The sequence below is a fragment of the Alligator mississippiensis genome, chromosome 10, assembly GCF_030867095.1.
Source record: "Alligator mississippiensis isolate rAllMis1 chromosome 10, rAllMis1, whole genome shotgun sequence".
In the NCBI taxonomy this organism is placed as follows: Eukaryota; Metazoa; Chordata; order Crocodylia; family Alligatoridae; genus Alligator; species Alligator mississippiensis.
The window spans coordinates 32,483,959-32,500,888 of record NC_081833.1 but is presented as its reverse complement, the minus strand read 5'-3'; the positions used below and the strand labels follow the sequence as shown (position 1 = coordinate 32,500,888).

General features: G+C 48.1%; 1 protein-coding gene across 4 annotated transcripts in view; it reads right to left on the bottom strand.

The window, feature by feature from the left end:
• The window catches only part of PLEKHG4 (pleckstrin homology and RhoGEF domain containing G4), a 185,386-nt gene that overhangs the window by 37,394 nt on the left and 131,062 nt on the right, over positions 1 to 16,930 (bottom strand). For all 4 annotated transcript variants that reach the window (XM_019490982.2, XM_019490984.2, XM_014595358.3 and 1 more), the window contains one exon: positions 12,804 to 12,995. In XM_019490982.2, the coding sequence (XP_019346527.2) occupies positions 12,804 to 12,995 (192 nt within the window). The remainder of the gene's footprint in view (positions 1 to 12,803; positions 12,996 to 16,930) is intronic.

The window sequence follows — 16,930 nt, the reverse complement described above, 5'->3', positions numbered from 1 at the left end:
CACTGGGGCAGGGGTCCATGGGCAGCTGTCCAGGCATGCTACAGCAAAGAGTGCAGGAGGAGGTGGTTGTCCAGTGCCTCTCACAGCCAGTACCCTGGCCCCTGCTGTCAGGTGTGCAGCTCTCCCAGGGCCTTGGTGGGAGAGGCCTGCCATTGACACTGTTACCGCAGCTGGCAGGCTGTGATGATTGATGACCCAGGGTATGCTGGCCTCGGAGACCCTAAGAGTGCACCAGTGTCCCTTCAGGTGGCTGAAGGTACATTCCGCCAGCGCATGGGTCTGGCTCAGGCACTGGTTGAAGTATGCCTGGAGGGGATCCAGCTGGCCGATGTAGGGTGGCATAAGCCAAGGGAGAAGCATCTAGGTGGGGTCCCCGATGAGAAGGGGCAGGACCACCACCACACCCAGCTGGATGTCTGGCACCCCCAGTGCAAAGTGCCCACTCTCCACCAAAGCTGGCAGAGCATAGCTGCAGAAAAAGCAGGTGTTATGAGTGCTTCCTGCCCAGCTAGCGCTTACGTTTGTGAAGGCGCCACAGGGGTCAACAATGGCTTGGAGCATGATGGAGTAGAAGCCCTGCTGGCTGTAGTAGGGGTGGTTGCTGTGGGGCAGGCAGGTGGACAGGGATGTGGGTCCCATCCCAGGCACAGAACCCCACCACCTCTGCAGGGTGTCATGTACCTGGAACATAGTGTGCCCCAGCATGGCCTGGAGGGCACCACACACCTCCAGGAAGACTCCCTGGTGGTGGCCTTGACCATGCCAAATAGATTCCCACCCTTGCTAACATTGTTATATGGTACAACTTACTTTAAACATAAATTACATTTGTTACAAAGTTAAAAAGCATAAAATATAAAAGGGTGAAATGCCATGGCACATACAACAAATAGAACAAATACAATGAGAGGGAGACATACTGATGCAGAATACTATTTTACACCCATAAAAGCACCTACAAAATATATTTTTATTACAAGTATACCTTAACTTTGTAACAAACATACTTTAATGTTTAAAAGTAAGTTGTACCATATAACAACATTAGCAAGGACAGGAATTGAACCACTACCTCCCTGTATTGGTCTCTGAGTGAATCATGATTGACTGCATAACACAGTAGCTAGCTACAAATAATGAGTTAATGAGCAAGGATTAACACCTAGGAAACCACATGCTAAGGACAGGAAAGAATCAATACAGAGCCAGGAACTCCTTGAAACTTCACTGTTAAAGGTACAGAATCCCTGGTTTGAACTAATGAACGCTGGAGACCAACTCTTGGGACTGAATACCTTCCGATCAACCGCTCCCAACGCCCTATTCATCACAGCAGTGAATTAATCAAAATTCCTCAACCGACTCCCAAGACTGCATGTACTCGTGGATGTGACCCCTGGGGCTGACAGCTGCCATCCAGCAGCCACCAAGGGGGACATCCCAGGAGGTCAACAACCCCTGGATTGGGTAAGCCCGAGAATTGGGGAGTCACCTAAGTCTACCAGAGAGGGATAAAAGGCAGCAAGGAATGACCCCCAATGGTGCCCTCTTTGATCTGACCAGCACCTTGCCTGTCCAGCTAGAAGGACCAGCTGGCGACCCCCTTCTGAAGCAACATCGCACTGAAAGAAGCCTCAAATGGCCATTGACGGTGGACTCCAGCACTTGGGGATAGGTATATCTTCACACTGGTGCTTAGTATTCATAGCTACCTACTGTGAGTGTGTGTGCACGCGCATGAATGTGTGTGTGTTTGAGGGGATCAGTCCCAAGGTTTATGATCTGGCTTTTGCATCCATCTAATAAACTAGAATTTTATGATGATCCTGAGAGTTGGTTCTTTGTAGCCAACATTGTGGCCACAGCAGGGCCTAGCAGGCCTGCAGTTTTCACCCCCCTCTGCCCCAAGACAGACACAATTGGACAAGCACCCGTGACATGAGTTTTGCCTGTCAGCAGCTAGAGGTGCAGGGCCCCGGAACCCCTGCACCTATCTCCTGGACAGCTGGCAGACTTCATGGCCTCAGCAGGGGCTAGCATGCCAGCAGATTTCACCCTTCTGCGCCTTGACACACACAGTGTCACCCGTGTCACAAGTTTTGTTTGTCTGCAGCTTGAGGTACAGTTTTCCCCAAACCCCTACACCTATCTCCTTGAAACTTGGCAGGCTTTTGGCTTCAGCAGGGGCTAGCATGGCTGCAGTTTTGACCCCACAGTGGCTTAACATATACACGTGACATGAGTTTTGCTTTCAAGACTTTGGGGTGCCGTTTCTCCAAACCCCCTGCACCTATCTCCTTGAAACATGGTAGGCTTCATGCCCTTAGAAGGAGCTACCATTCCTGCAAGTTCTATCTAAATCAGGCCAGAAATGACAAAGTTATAGGCTGTTTCAACCTTTCCCATTATAGCCTATGGACGAAACTTCGAAAGAGTGAAATGTTTCGACTTGCCTCATTTTGTTTCGAGGCTGTTTCGATTATATCTGTTTTGTTTTAATGTTGCTGTTTCAACCTCGAAACGAGTCAAAACAGCATCAAAACAAAACTGGCGGCGAAATTTGTTTTCCTCCTGTTCCCTTTGTAGGGATGGCTAAAATAGCAGAGGTTGGGCATGGCCAGCCTGAGCAGGACGATGGCTAGCAGGATGTCTGTGGGCAGAAGCGGCCACACGGCGGTGGCCTGCCACTCCAGGTGCAGGTGGAGCTTCTCCAGGAGGTCCTGGAAGGTCATCCAGAACACCTCCAACCACTGCTCATTGTCCCATGTGGTCTGGACAACATGCAGCCACCAGTCCTGGCTGGCCAGGTGTGCGGGGGCTGCCAAAGCCCAGAATGCCCTGGGCCAGATGGCAGTTACTGTGGTGGGCCAGCAGGGCCAGCAGTGGGGTAAGCAGGAGCTCAGGGTGCTGGAGAGCTGGGGATGGGGGGTAAGGGTGGGGTGTGAAGTAGCTGTGGTGCAGGGAGCAGAGGCTACGGTGACAGAGCCTCCGTGTGCTGCCATTACGGTCTGCACACTGCTCCTGACCAGAAAAGCGGCTGGTCAGGGAGCAGCATGTGAGGCTACCTTTTGAAGATGGCTGGAGCCTCCAGATCCCTCTGGTGGCAGCAAGGGCCCAGGGCAGGGCTGCAGGGAGTGGGAGTTGACTGCTGCTAGGAGCAGCAAATCTGCTCCCACATCCCTGCATGTGTCAACACATGCCCAACTCAGTTTATTCTAGAGTAATTTACTCTAGAGGAACCTGACCCCAGAGTATCTGCATGTGTAGATGAGCCCATTCTTTTTCCATTTTTCTTCAATAATACATCTTGCCTTCGGGCTCCTGAGGTTTGGGGGTAGGAGGGGAGTGGGAGGGAGGCATGCATCAAGCTTTTTGCCACAGCCAGGTCTACAGAGTGTACTGTTTTAATGAAAATTGAGATTGCCATGTGATTGCCTGGCTCCAGAAACCAGGAATCTAAGAAAAATACTAAACTTTGTGAGGTGAATGATAAAATCAGAGTTGGCAACACTGCATGGCAAAGATGAATCACCTCCTTGAGTAGAACCATTCAAACAACCTGCTTACTTCCCTATGCTTCTTCCCTCTTCTGTCTATAAGCATCTGAAAATGACCTCAGAGTTAGTACTATATACGCACCACCACCACATAACAGAACATAAAAGTGATAGACAAAGAATGGATGCAATAAGATTACAACAAATTTCCCCCTAACTTGTGTGCAAAGTAGATTTTAATTAGATTCTCCATCTAATGCTTTAAGTGATTCCCCTCCCTCACTACGCACTGAAATGAAGACAATGGGGACATAATGCTTTTTTTTCTTACCCTGGGTTCCTGTGGTTTACCTGTAACACGCAGAGCCATGCCTGGTCTGCTTTATTAATTAACTAAGGATTTGTTGGTGTCTGTCTGCATCATATGGGTTAAAGGCAGGTGCCTAAAAGGCAGAAAAGAGTGCTTTTGCCTTGGGATGTATGGTGTGATCTCTGCTTAGAGTGAGACTGGGCACAGAAAAGGTTTGTCAGTCCTATCAACTGCATGTTCCTTGTAAGCCTGGAAACAGGCCTGCCAGTTTGAGAGCAAGCTAAACATGCTAATGGAGTTCCTTTATGATCCCAACTCCCTTGGGGTAGCCAGGGGAATGTGGTCAGACAGCAGGGATGTGGGCTTTTACCGGGTCAGTCCAGTCCATATGTCTAGGCCTTTGATATGCAGATTGGAGCCATTGTGAGTTACAGCCCTGCTGTCTATGAGCTGGGGTAGGGGGAGGGTGGAGCTCCGTGTCCAGATTGCCTAAATAGATTTTTAAAATTCCCATGAAGTGGCTAACTGAATTTTCAATCTCTGCAGGTGATTATCAGATGCCAGCAGGTGAGCACTCTTGCGAGTAAAGGGCTCAGTGGGCACTTATACACATGCTCCAGTAGTCGGGGGTTGGGGGGTAGCACTTTAATTAGAGCTGCTCTAATTGAAGCACCCGGAGCATCACATGTACAGTATCTGTGTCCCCGTGCTGAAAAATGGTGGTGGGGGCTCTTTAACTAAAGCTCGTGGAATGAGCTTTAGTTAAAGCACCCCCACCACCATTTTCAAGCCTAGGGATACTGATACACATGATGCTGGAGTCTGCTGGAGCATGATAATTACTGATTAATCAAGTCTGTTTGGTTACAGATTAATCGAGTCTGCTCCGATATGCTGTAATTACAGCGCATTGGAGCAGCCTCCCTGTATGTGTATAGGCACCAAGGCCTGTTCTGTTCCCACTGCAAAACCTCTTGGTCCTGCGAGGCTGGACAGCAGGGGAGGCTGTCAATAGCTGCAAACTTATATCGTGGGATAGGTTTCTTGGGAGCAGAGCTGACCAATCCCTTAGACCCAGAGAAAGGAGAAACTGCTTTGGGGCCATCAGGGAGCTAGCTGCAAAAGTCCTGATCACCTGCACATTTAGGTGCTACTTTCCGCAGGAAGCCATTCAGTCCCTGATTGTCACAGGGACACCAATATACATATTAGGTGATGATAGAGGGAACACAGGAATATCTGCATTGAGGGTCTCTGGTGATCTGAATGTCCTGGAGTGGGACCATCTGCAGGGATGGGGGGCAGCTGGAATTCTCTGTGATGTATCAAGGATGAGTATAAAACTGGATTTATGTGAATAAGAGAATATAGGAATTTGCCTTGAAATGTAAGAATGGTCAAATGGGAGGAGAAAGGGAGCATCCTGGCTCCTATGAGAGAAACAGCATGCTGGCTGTGCCCTGTTTTCTGTGTAGACTTCATCACACCCTCCTCTCCCTATCAATCTCCTGCTGCAGGGCAGCTGAGTATCTGGGTGTGTGAGAGGCATTAACAAACCAAAGAGAAGATTCAGTTTGCCCTGGGAGGGACTCAACAAGGACAAGAAGGCAAACCAAAGTCTTTGTTGAAAGGCAGGAGGCAGGGAGAGAGGAGAGCAGTAGCTGCAGGCAGGCTGGGATCACAGTTTTACCATCAAATGTAGGTCACAGGAATTGTCTGCATTCATTGTGTTGTACCGGAAGTACCAGAGAGTGCATTTTTCTAGGTGTGGCATCTGGCTGACAGTAGGTCAGTGCACTTGATAGATATAAACTGCTGCTAGACTCATACCTGAGCGTGTAACACAAGAAAAACACATGTTTTCCTTCTATTCTCTTATCCTAGAAGCATTTGCAGTAGCATATTACAAAAAGACTTGTTTCCTTCAGGGTAGCAGTTCAGAAACGCAGCTCCTAACAAAACTCCTGAAGGAAAAAGTCTGGAAGCTGAGGAATCTAACAGTGAATTCTTAGAAGATTAACACAACAGAAATCTCTGGATGAGGTGCAGCATGTTAGTTTTAATCTGTCAAATCCTATTTGACAGTCATTACATTGAGAAAAGTCTAGGAATTATACAATGTCTGCTTTTGAAACTTGGGGGCAAAGGAGACAAGGAGGCTAAAGCCTTTAGATAGGAACAGCAAACATCGGAAAAGGTTTACTGGTCTTATAAAAGAACTTCTCCAGCAAAAACTGGAGGAAAAGGAGTTGCACACACGAGCTGAGAATGCTCATTCAGTGGACTGACCTTCCAAATCCAGACCTGTTCTTCAGTCCTGAGTGTGACAGTGACTGACATTACAATGAGCATTCACCAGAGACTCCAGTAAATTGCTCTGAGCAGACACCTTTGGAAGGTACATGATTTTATAATGAAACCCAGACTGTAAGTGAGGGAGAGGAGAAGCAAAAAGGAGGATAAGAAACCACAGGCTGTTGTGTAGGGTGCTGTCTGGCTCAGGTAACTCCTTCTAGATGGGTTCTGTAGAGTGCTGGACTGGATGTGTTACATAGACCACTTGCCTCAAGCTCAGCTGATCTTCTCTCCCTCCTTATCCTGAGTAAATATTAATGGTAATGGGAGCTTTTGAGTCTTAAACTGTTATTTCAGAATTTCTTGTGGAGCACTCCAATGAGAAAAAAACATCCCTGCCATCTCAGGAGAGAGAAGGGAGAGTGCTGCATGTTAGACTTACTCTTGGAGCCTTGGTTATGATTTGTGGCCTTTGACCAAAGCCTAGGTAGTAAGACCATATCATTAAATTGGAAATAGCACGGTACCAGCACGGCTTGAACAATCGTACCAGTCAAGCTGTCTCACCCTATACACTGTCACAACCAATAACACAAATCCATGCAGCATCAAGGAACAGGTACACCCAGAGTAACATAAGGTTTCATGCCAAGGATCTCCCAAGCACAAAGTGTTGCTAGGGTTATACCAGACTGCAAGCCTCCTTCAGCATTATCAATAAAGGGAGCCTTAGACTTCCATGACAGAAGATGTAGGCTATCACCTCTGCATTAAAGATGGACACAAGCACAAACATGCACACTCTCTCCACTGGATTCTCTCTGAGTGCACAAAAGAGCACACACACAAGAAACACTCCCATGATTTATGCTGAACACATACAAATGCATGCAAGCTACTGACTGACATACCTTCTACACACTGTTTTAAAACAACTGCAATTCAGTTAGCCTCTTAGTTTGAATGCTGGATCCTTGGTACTTACAACGTCATTTTCTTGAGTCTGTTTGCTGTTGAAATCGGGGGGGGGGGGTTATGCATTTGATTCAAGTGGTAAGTACATGAAAGTTTGTAGAGAACTGTTCCTGAAAGCAGGGGCTGGTCCACAGGCAGCTGAGAGCTGATGTCAGACAGGGCCCCCAGCGTCCTTTCAACCCACAGAAGGAGGGATTTTGCCCACAGGACAGAACGTATGGACATTAGCATGCATACAGCAGCAGGACAATGGGAAGGGATAGGGCGGAGCTGCCATACCAACTGCAGGCCAGCTGTCCCTCACCCAGAGGGACAGGCGCCTCCTTCCCTTGCTAAAGTCTTTTTTCCTGAGTCACAAAGAGTTGTGAAATGTTCAGCATCCAAGGCATGAGAAAGCAGGCCAAGGATTGATCCATGTGCAAGAGAACAGAGGGGTTGCCATATGCCTGTCACTGAGAGGGGGCTACTCCCAGACCCACCAAAGGGATGCAGCTAAGGAGAGGGTTACCAGACCAGGAGAATGCGGGGAGAGGGAGAGCCAAGGAAAAGAGAAGCCAAGGAACTGTGGGGGAGCTCTCCAGACGTGGTGAAGAGGTGTGGGAAGTTGTGCTCATATGAGGATGAGACTGCAGATGGCTTGGAGGGCTTGGGGTTTCCTCAAAGAAGAGAGAACCCTGGTGGGGCAGAGGAGGGGAGTAGGCAGATGACCAAGAGACTCCCACTGAGAGGGCAGGGGGACTCTGTAGGGCAAAGCCAAAGTGGTTGCATGCTCTCTCTTCTCCCCTGCCACCATCTCCCAAGAAAATCCCTTGCACTCTTCCCGTCAGGGCAGCATGTTTCCAAATCCCTCATCACTGTCGGCAATCTCAAACTTCCTATGTAATGCACATCCTTGGGAGTGCTGCTCCAGGGGAAGCAAAGACAGTGCTCCCCATGGAAAATGGCTTCCAATCGTTGGCTGGGGCAACACCCTGAATCTTCAGCAAGGCACAAATGAGCCACAACCTTGCACAACCCCCTTGCATGCAAGAGGAAGCCTCTGCTTCGAGCCTTGGAATTGTGGGCTGCTCAGACTCTCATGCAGGGATCCTCCCAGTGCACAGGAAAGGTTCCTTTTCCTAGTAAATCTAAGATAATGGATGGTTTGAGAAGCTCCAGGCAGAGACCAGGGGGAAGCAAAGACAACTGGTGAAATGATTTTACTCAGGGACATAAGTCTAAAAGAAAAACATTAAATGGCTAACAAGAGAGCAAGTGAAACCTAAGCAGCCTGCAGGCATTTTGGTTCTGAGATGACTCCCATCTCTGCACCACCCTGGGCCATGAGAGGCAGTAGGAAAGGAAGAGGGTAGCCAGAAGGCCCAACGTGGTCATTATCTCATCAGAACAAAGTGAGCCCCAGGGCTTTATATCAGGAGTTGGCAAACTATGGCCCACAGAGCCTTTGGATCCTGCCCACAGAGCTGTGGTTTTAATGGTATCTGGCAATGGGAGGGCTCCCTCTGTGCTGTGTCGCTCAGCTGCCTGGGACTCCAGTGGAGGGGACTTTCTCTATAGCACCCTTCAGCTGAGCAGTGGAGAAAAGCAGCAGCTAGAACCTACTGCCCACCTACCTCTGACCTGAGCTGGGTCATTCCCAGCTGCCTGCTGGAAAATGCCATCAACTCCCTGTTTTATATTCTCACATATGTTTTTATTTTCCTGGCCTCAAGCAGTGTGATTCTAAGTCCCCTTACCACAGCCTGGAAGCAGAATACTCAAAGGATGGAAGTCAGCTGAGGTTCAATTTCAGAGGAGACAGCAGTCTCTCAACATAGCTAGGCTGGGTTTGTAGAAGTGGAAAGCAATGCTGTTCTCTTTCCCCTTCTGCAGGGGCAAGGCAAGCAATCCCTCATCCACCCACCCTCCCACTCAGCTCTACCACTGCCCCACCTCTGTCAGGCACCAAGGACTCCTGCCATAAAAGAAACAGAGGCAAGTGTGGAAACATTCAACTTGGCATTGTCTGCATCCTCTGGGAATGAGAAGAATCCAGCCAGACTAGTGTGCAAGTTTCCTGTGGTCTGGCCAGCTCGGGCTGCCTCACTACATAGAGCTTTTCTTCAACTGCTTCTTCTTGGCCTTTAGTAAACCCTGCAGATAATTCCTATTTGCCTCCTATTTTTCACTCACCCAGACTGTGTCTTGGAAACACTGAATGCTGAACTGCTTATCTCTCTCCTCCTGCTCCACTCTGATTACAATCTATAGCAGCTTCTAAAGGACAGGTTTGTAGGAGCTTGCTTCCTGCCTGTCTCACATCCTGCACCCACTGCTCCAAATACTACAAGGCTCAGGGATCCCTTCCCATAAGCACAGCAGTGAACAGCTTTCTAGAATTCAGCTTAGCCTTTGGCAGAAAATATGTACATGGACCACTCCTATGATTTCTGTGGAATAACCTGGGCTACGTTCCTGTATAGGAAATTTACAGAGACACAGCAGCAGGGCTTCCATCCAAAGCACCCTCACCACCCTCCGGTGGCCCATGAGATCTGGCACATCAGAAACTCTGCTGGAGGAGGATGACCATTGACCTTGCTGACCTTGAACTTCCCCATCCAGCCTCTGGCTTATCAGGAGGGACTGTTAGGTTCAGGAAACTCCCAACTAAAGGTCATTATGTGAAGACAGAAAGGACCAGCCACAGAAAGGAATAAATTAATTTAAGCAGAACTTTGCTCATCCCTTCTCACCACAGACCATGCTGCCACCTTGGCTTTTTAAAGACAGAATGCATTTTGAGAAGGGGAGCTAACCTAATTGTCACCTGAAACTTCTAAGCTGCTCAAATAAGGTTTGCTAAGGAGTCTGCACATCCTGCAAGTTAAAGGTCCAGCCATATCAAATTACCTAAAATAGCAGCATATTTTATGTACTACTCCTTTATAAATGCAACAAGATATAGATATCATTTACTGATCCACTGAAACCAGTGAGATCAAACATTTGCTCTCTACTTAGCTAGGCTACTTTTCCTTGTAGCCAGCCTTTCACTCTTGCAACCTGTCATACACCATGCAGAAGACTCAGCTGCAGGGGATTTTTCTGTGAAGAAGGACTACACTTCTTGCAATGAAAGCTAACTGGCTTGCTTTAAAGGGCTAAACAATTTTTTTAAAGAAACTTACAAATGGCCTCCTAATAATCACCATGAGAAGGAAACAAAACAAGGAGGACAGACAGGAACGTCTATATGTGTGCTCTAATGTGCAGTAGCTTCTTTTACCATGCATTAAAGTGTCACATTAAAAAACTGCAGTCATGCTAATGCGCAGTAAAATAGCCTACTGAGCATTAGACATCACTTAAAAGCCATGCACATTTATTACTGTTCACTGAGGCAGCCTAATGTGCATTTCTTTAGTATCTCATATTGGAGGTACTAAATTTAATGCACATTAGAAAAAGCACCTTAATGCATGTGTAGACATGCCCATTGTGTTCTAGGCCAGGGGTAGCCATACTGGGGAGGGAGCAGGAAACAGTGGCAAATAGGTCAGGGAGCAGAATGCAGAACAACAGATTGGGTAGGGAATGGGAGTGGTATTCAGCAGGGGGCAGGGCAACCTTGTGCCACACCTGTCAAAAAGTTTGGCCCCTCTGCTTTTTTAGGTGACTAAAACTGACAGAGGCTCTGAAAACCATGCTGCTGCATATCAGATTGTATTTAACTGCTATGCAGCTGGTTAGTACCTTTGAGACCAATGACCACCATTGAGGTTTCTTTTGTTTTCCAATCTAAAAAAGGCCAGAACTGCTGTCCAGTTTTACAGCTCAGGACCTGGACACATGGCCTTTTTACATCATTGTGATTTATATCTGTTTTGCATACTGATACAAATGACACTTGGGTTTGGCAAGGACAGTAGAACAGCTCTGTTGAGGTGACCATATACTATAAGTTGCTATTACAGTACTTGTGTGAACAAGTGGGTGAACAGCTATTTGCCCGAGCAAATAGCTACTGTGGGATAATTTCTATACACCCCCACCTCCAACAGCATAATTTATGCCACTGCCATTCTACCCTGACTTTTCCTTGGGTAATTCTACATTAGATCTGAGTAAGTTACACCAGCGTCAGCTATACATTTGTCTGCTCCTTTTTCATGTCAATTTAAAGACCAGATGCAACCATGGAAACATGTTGTATACCCAGGGCTTTACTTACAGGCTGGGCCTGGGGTGTTTACTGCCTGTGTTAAGAGAAGGAGAGATAATGCAGTAATTACAGGGCAGTATGCAGTGGGGGCAGGAGATGAGAGCTACTGCTAGTTGTACCACAGATTTCTTGTGACACTGGACCTACCTTTCTGCCCCAGTTTGCCCAGCTGGTGAAAGCAATCTGTATTTACAGGGCTACATTGGTTGTAAAGTGTTCTATAGTATTATTGCTAGAGCAGCCATCTAACTCCTCTTTTCAGTCATCAGCTGAAGTAATGAGATATTGAAAAGATCTCTCCACAATATTAACATGATATTTTGCTCCTGGTGAGAGCATGAAACTTGCGCTGGAAACCATGGGAATTGTTTGTGTGCAGCAAAAAGCAATCTGTAGATTGGACTCTGGAGACAAGCTAAAGCAGATGTGAAGAGTGCCAGAGAACTCACCTACCCCCCTGCTGCACAGCACTGTTCTGGGTACTTCCTCTAGGCTCCTCCCTCCCAGATGATGGTTTTTGATGTTTCCACATTCAGCTGAATTCCCCCTCCACACCCTGAACACCTCTGCCTGACAAGGCAAGACAGAGAGACAGTTTCCAAGTAGCACCTGCATCTGGTAAAGCTTAGCACTGAGTGTCTTATTCTTTCTGGAATCAGAGAACTTCCATACCCAATGTTTGTGCAAGTGTGGAATAAACGGAACACGGCTCATTGGCCCTTTGCACTTGCCAAAATGCACTTGGAAAATCCTGCTGTTTATTCATCTGTGGCCTCAGAAACTAAACTGCATCAGCCCCCCATTCCTCTCCATACAGTAGCAGGCAGACCAAAAGGGCATGTTTGCTTTAAACATGAGAATTCTGGACCCGCAGGGCTCCCAAACAAAATAGGTCCAGCCTTATACACATCTGCATTTCTTCCTTTTTGGTTATTTGGTCCTGCATGCTTCCTATGGGCCTCACCACCCAGCAGAAAGCTCTGCTGCCCTCTTGCCTGTCTTGCTTCTTTGAATGGACTAGCAAAGAAGAGACTTGCACAGAACAGAGAATGGGCTCTTTTCATGGCTGGATATGGACGGCCTGCTTCTGACATAACACAACATTGTACTGTCCACAGCCTAAAGTACATAGTGTTTTCAGCATAAGCAATGAACGGGCCCCACCACCAGTGATTGGCGCTGTAACACTGGACTCAAATAACTGATATCTGGTTCCTGAGTCTCCAGGCAGGCCTCTCAGAGACACTTATGTTTCAACAAGGAATTGTGGCAGACCATATGGATAAGCCAATTCCCCATTCTTTACCCCATTCCATACTAGAAATGGCCTTTTCATGGATAGACATACTTTCCTCCAGGTACCAAAATAAAAAAAAAAAATGACAGATATTGGGCTAAAAGGGCCTTCCCCCATAGGGTCACTGAGTCCAGTCCAGGTCAGTTCTGCACCCCCCCACCCCCCCAACTCCCCATAGCACCCCCAGCTCCTCCTGGAAGGCTGTTCCAACATTTCACTCCTTACCTTGTCAAAGAATTCATACAGCCTGACTGTCTCACTAATCCGACTCCTGCTTTCATCTAGGTGGGTGCAGAATTCCTCCAATTGATTTCTATATGCTTGCAGCTTAACCCCATAAATGTGAAGGTCTGCAGAGGAAAAGTCTTCCCACCTGTTCAGTTTCTTCAGCACTTCCTGCCCCCTTCTACAACATTCCTGAAAGCAAAAAAGCGAAATTATAGGTTACGGTGGTGCAGTGGAGACCTGCAAACAGATACCCTGAGCAGCACTCCAAAGTGCCTGGCAATGGTTCTGGCTAACTAGATTGGATCTTAACTCTAGCATGCTACGGAATTCACAAAATGGTGCCCCTCTTGCATAATCATCATTACAAGGAACCACTACATTGTGAGAGTCAGGTTAGATACAGGGAGTTTGTAGCCTTAGCATCAAAGGACCTATATGATAAGACAAAAAGCTACTTAGGATCAAAGAAAATGAACTATTTTGAGACTCCGAAGTGAGATCCAAGGGCCCATCACGAGGTCAGAGTATATTTTAAACAATCCTTGATCCAGGCTGGGCTCTCATGAGGAGATATGTGACTTCCCAACTCAGCTAGGGGTAGGTGGTCTGGAACTAGGGGCTTTTAGGTGGATTTACCCACAGAGGAAGTGATGGACTAAGCCATGTTTATTTGGCTGCCATGGTTCCCCTGGTTTACCCATGGCAGGTTAGGGTGTTAGGTCTGTGTTGTGTCAGAGTTGATAATAGTCTTATGTAGTTTAAATTATGGTTTGTATAGCATGGTTGGGATAGGGGTGATCTTGCCAAAGGCAGGGGGTTGGACTACATGACTTCTGGAGGTTCCTTCCAACCCTACTTCTCGATGATTCTATGATTTCACATCCCTGCTAAGCACAGGTCATTGCTGACCCACCTTGGCCACTTGATCCACCTCTGCCAGTTAAGGAGAGCAGAGGAATCAGAGAGGTGTTAAGCATACACCTCAGCACAGCCACTAGGCTCTTTTTGGACATGTGCTCAGGGCCCTCCATCTAATTGCCAGATTCAGGTATGGGTGGAATCTGAGTGAGTGGAAGGGGCTTGTTTCTTGGCAGTGGTTCTGGTTTGGCAGGGAAGCAGTTTTTAATATGGCTTTAAAACAGGATTGGGAAGGTGTTTCATGTTTGTGCTGAGTATGGAAAAAGCCACAGCAGGGGAAAAGAAAAGGACAGGCGTCATTGGCAGTATTGAACAGAATATAATAAGAGACAAAGTTTCATAGTTTCATAGTAGGTAGGGTCAGAAGGGACCTGAGCAGATCATCAACTCCGACCCCCTGCCATGGCAGGAAAAAGTACTGGGGTCAAACGACCCCAGCAAGGTGTTCGTCTAACCTCCTCTTAAAGACCCCCAAGGTAGGAGCCAGCACCACTTCGCTGTAAATGAGAAAGAGGTATACAGACTGTGGAAACAGGGGGTTGCTACCAAGGAGGAGTATACCTCCCTGGCTTGCACTTGCAGGGAATCAGTTAGAAAGGCCAAAGCAGGATTAAAACTTAGGCTGGCGACAAAAAGTAAGGACAATAAAAAGTCCTTCTTCAGATATATAGGGAGCAAAAGGAAGGCGCAGGGTAGCATAGGACCCCTACAGGACAAACTAGGGCAAATTGAGGGGGGACAAAGCTGAGCTCTTCAATGAGTTCTTTTCATCTGTATTCCTAGACACGGACCAAGACAAATCTCCGAATTAGATCATAGATAGACACAGGAGGGACACCAGCCCACCAACTGTTAGCACAGACATAGTGAAGGGGCACTTGGAGTGGCTGAATGTGTACAAATCAGCAGGCCCAGATGAACTTCATCCAAGGGTGCTGAAGGAATTGGCCAGTGTCATAGCAGGGCTGCTGGCACAGCTGTTCGAGCGCTCATGGTGCTCCAGTCAGGTCCCAGAGGACTGGAAAAGGGCCAATATAGTCCCTATTTTCAAGAAGGGGAGGAGGAAGGAACCCGGAAATTATAGGCCAGTTAGTCTCATCTCTATCCTTGGGAAAACTGGAAAAAATCATTAAGGAACACATCTGTGGGAGCCCAGCAGGGGAAAGAATGATAAAAGAAAATCAGCACAGGTTCACTGTAGGTAGATCCTTCCTGACTAACCTTGTTTCTTTTTCTGACCAGGTCACAAAATGCTTAGACACAGGAGCCGAAGTAGATGTCATTTACCTAGACTTTAAGAAAGCTTTTGATATGGTATCGCATTCTGGTCTCATAAATAAACTGACAGGCTGTGATGTAGATGATTACACGGTCAGGTGGGTTGCAAATTGGCTTGGGGGTTGCACCCAGAGAGGGGTGGTGGACAAGTCAATATCGACCTGGAAAGATGTGGGCAGTGGAGTTCCGCAAGGTTCGGTCCCTGGCTATTCAATGTCTTCATCAGTGACTTGGATGAGGGCGTGGAAAGCACCCTGTCCAAATTCGCAGATGATACCAAATTATGAGGCAAAGTTAACACATCAGAGGGTAGGGAACAGATCCAAGTGGATCTGGACAGGTTGGAAAAACAGGCAGAATGAAATAGGATGCAGTTCAACAAGGACAAATGCAAAGTGCTGCACCTGGACAAAAAGAACCGCCAACACACTTACAGGTTGGGGGATGACCTTCTCAGCAGCACAGCAGCAGAAAGGGATCTTAAAGTCATAGTTGTCTCCAAGATGAACATGAATCGTGATGAACAGGTCCAGGGAGGTGATGCTTCCCCTCTATGCAGCACTGGTCAGGCTGCAGTTGGACTACTGCATCCAGTTTTGGGCGCTGCACTTCAAGAGGGATGTGGAGAATTTTGAGAAGGTTCAGAGGAGGGCCACTTGTACAGTCAGAGGCTTGCAGGCAAGGCCTTACAAGGAGAGACTGAGGGACTTAGATCTCTTCAGCCTCTGCAAGAGAAGGCTGAGAGGTGATCTTGTGGCTACCTATAAATTCATCAGGGGAGGGTAGCATGGAATAGGAGATGCTCTATTTACTAGGGCACCCCCTGGAGTAACTAGGAACAATGGCCACAAATTGTCAGAGAGCAGATTTAGGTTGGAAGTTAGAAAGAACTTCTTCGAAGTTAGGGTTGCCAGAACCTGGAATGGGCTTCCAAGGGAGGTGCTCTCCCCTACCCTGGGGGTCTTCAAGAGGAGACTGGACAAGCACTTGGCTGGGGCTGTCTGACCCCAGTGCTTTTTCCTGCTCAGGGCAGGGGGTCAGACTTGATGACCTACTGAGGTCCCTTCCGACCCTAACATCCATGAGTCTATGAATCTCTGGAGCATTTCTCCATAAGCAGAGAAAGCTCAAAAGGCACTCCCAGGGTTACAGAGGCCCAATTCTGCGTGGGAATTCCCAGGGTGCACCAAGCTCCTCAAGCACCACAGTAATACATTCTCCATTGTCCCACAGAATTAACAGGTGGGGCAATGGGCGATGTGTCTTGCCCAGTGAGGTAGATCAGCCATGCCAGGACACATTATAGAGAATCATAGAGAAGTAGGGCTGGAAGGGACGTTGGGAGGTCATGTAGTCCAACACCCTGATGAGGCAGGATCATCCCTAGCTAAACCAAATCCTGGCATGGCTGATCTGTTTTACTTGGCAACATCCATTTCTAGGGGTGCACCGATAGAGATTTTTGGGGCTGATACTGATAGCCGATATTTAAGGAGGCATATTGGCCAATAGCAATCTGATTTCCGATACAGCTGCCTCCAGCTGGTAAGTCCATGTGGTGGAAGGGGAGGAGGGAGGGAAGGGGCATGGGTGGGGGCAGATCAACGCCCCCCGCGGTGAGGGAGGGGGGAGGGGCAAGGGCAGGCAGTGCCCAGGCAGGGCAGATGGAGGCCAGAGCTGCAGTTTGTTGTGGGGGAGGCGGCTCCCGCCGCTGCTTGCACCCCGGGAGGACACGGGGCAGACGTGTGCCCCCAGATCTGCATGGGGCAGAGTGGGCAGGCTGCTGCCGGGGCTGCGCGGGGCTCTTCTCGGCAGGGGCTCAGCTCAGAGCGGGTGCTAGCAGCACTGCAAGGATGCTGCATCCACCCCAAATTTCACCGCTGCTCCACTTCCAATGCCGCCACCACCAGCCAACCAGCGCAGCCCCA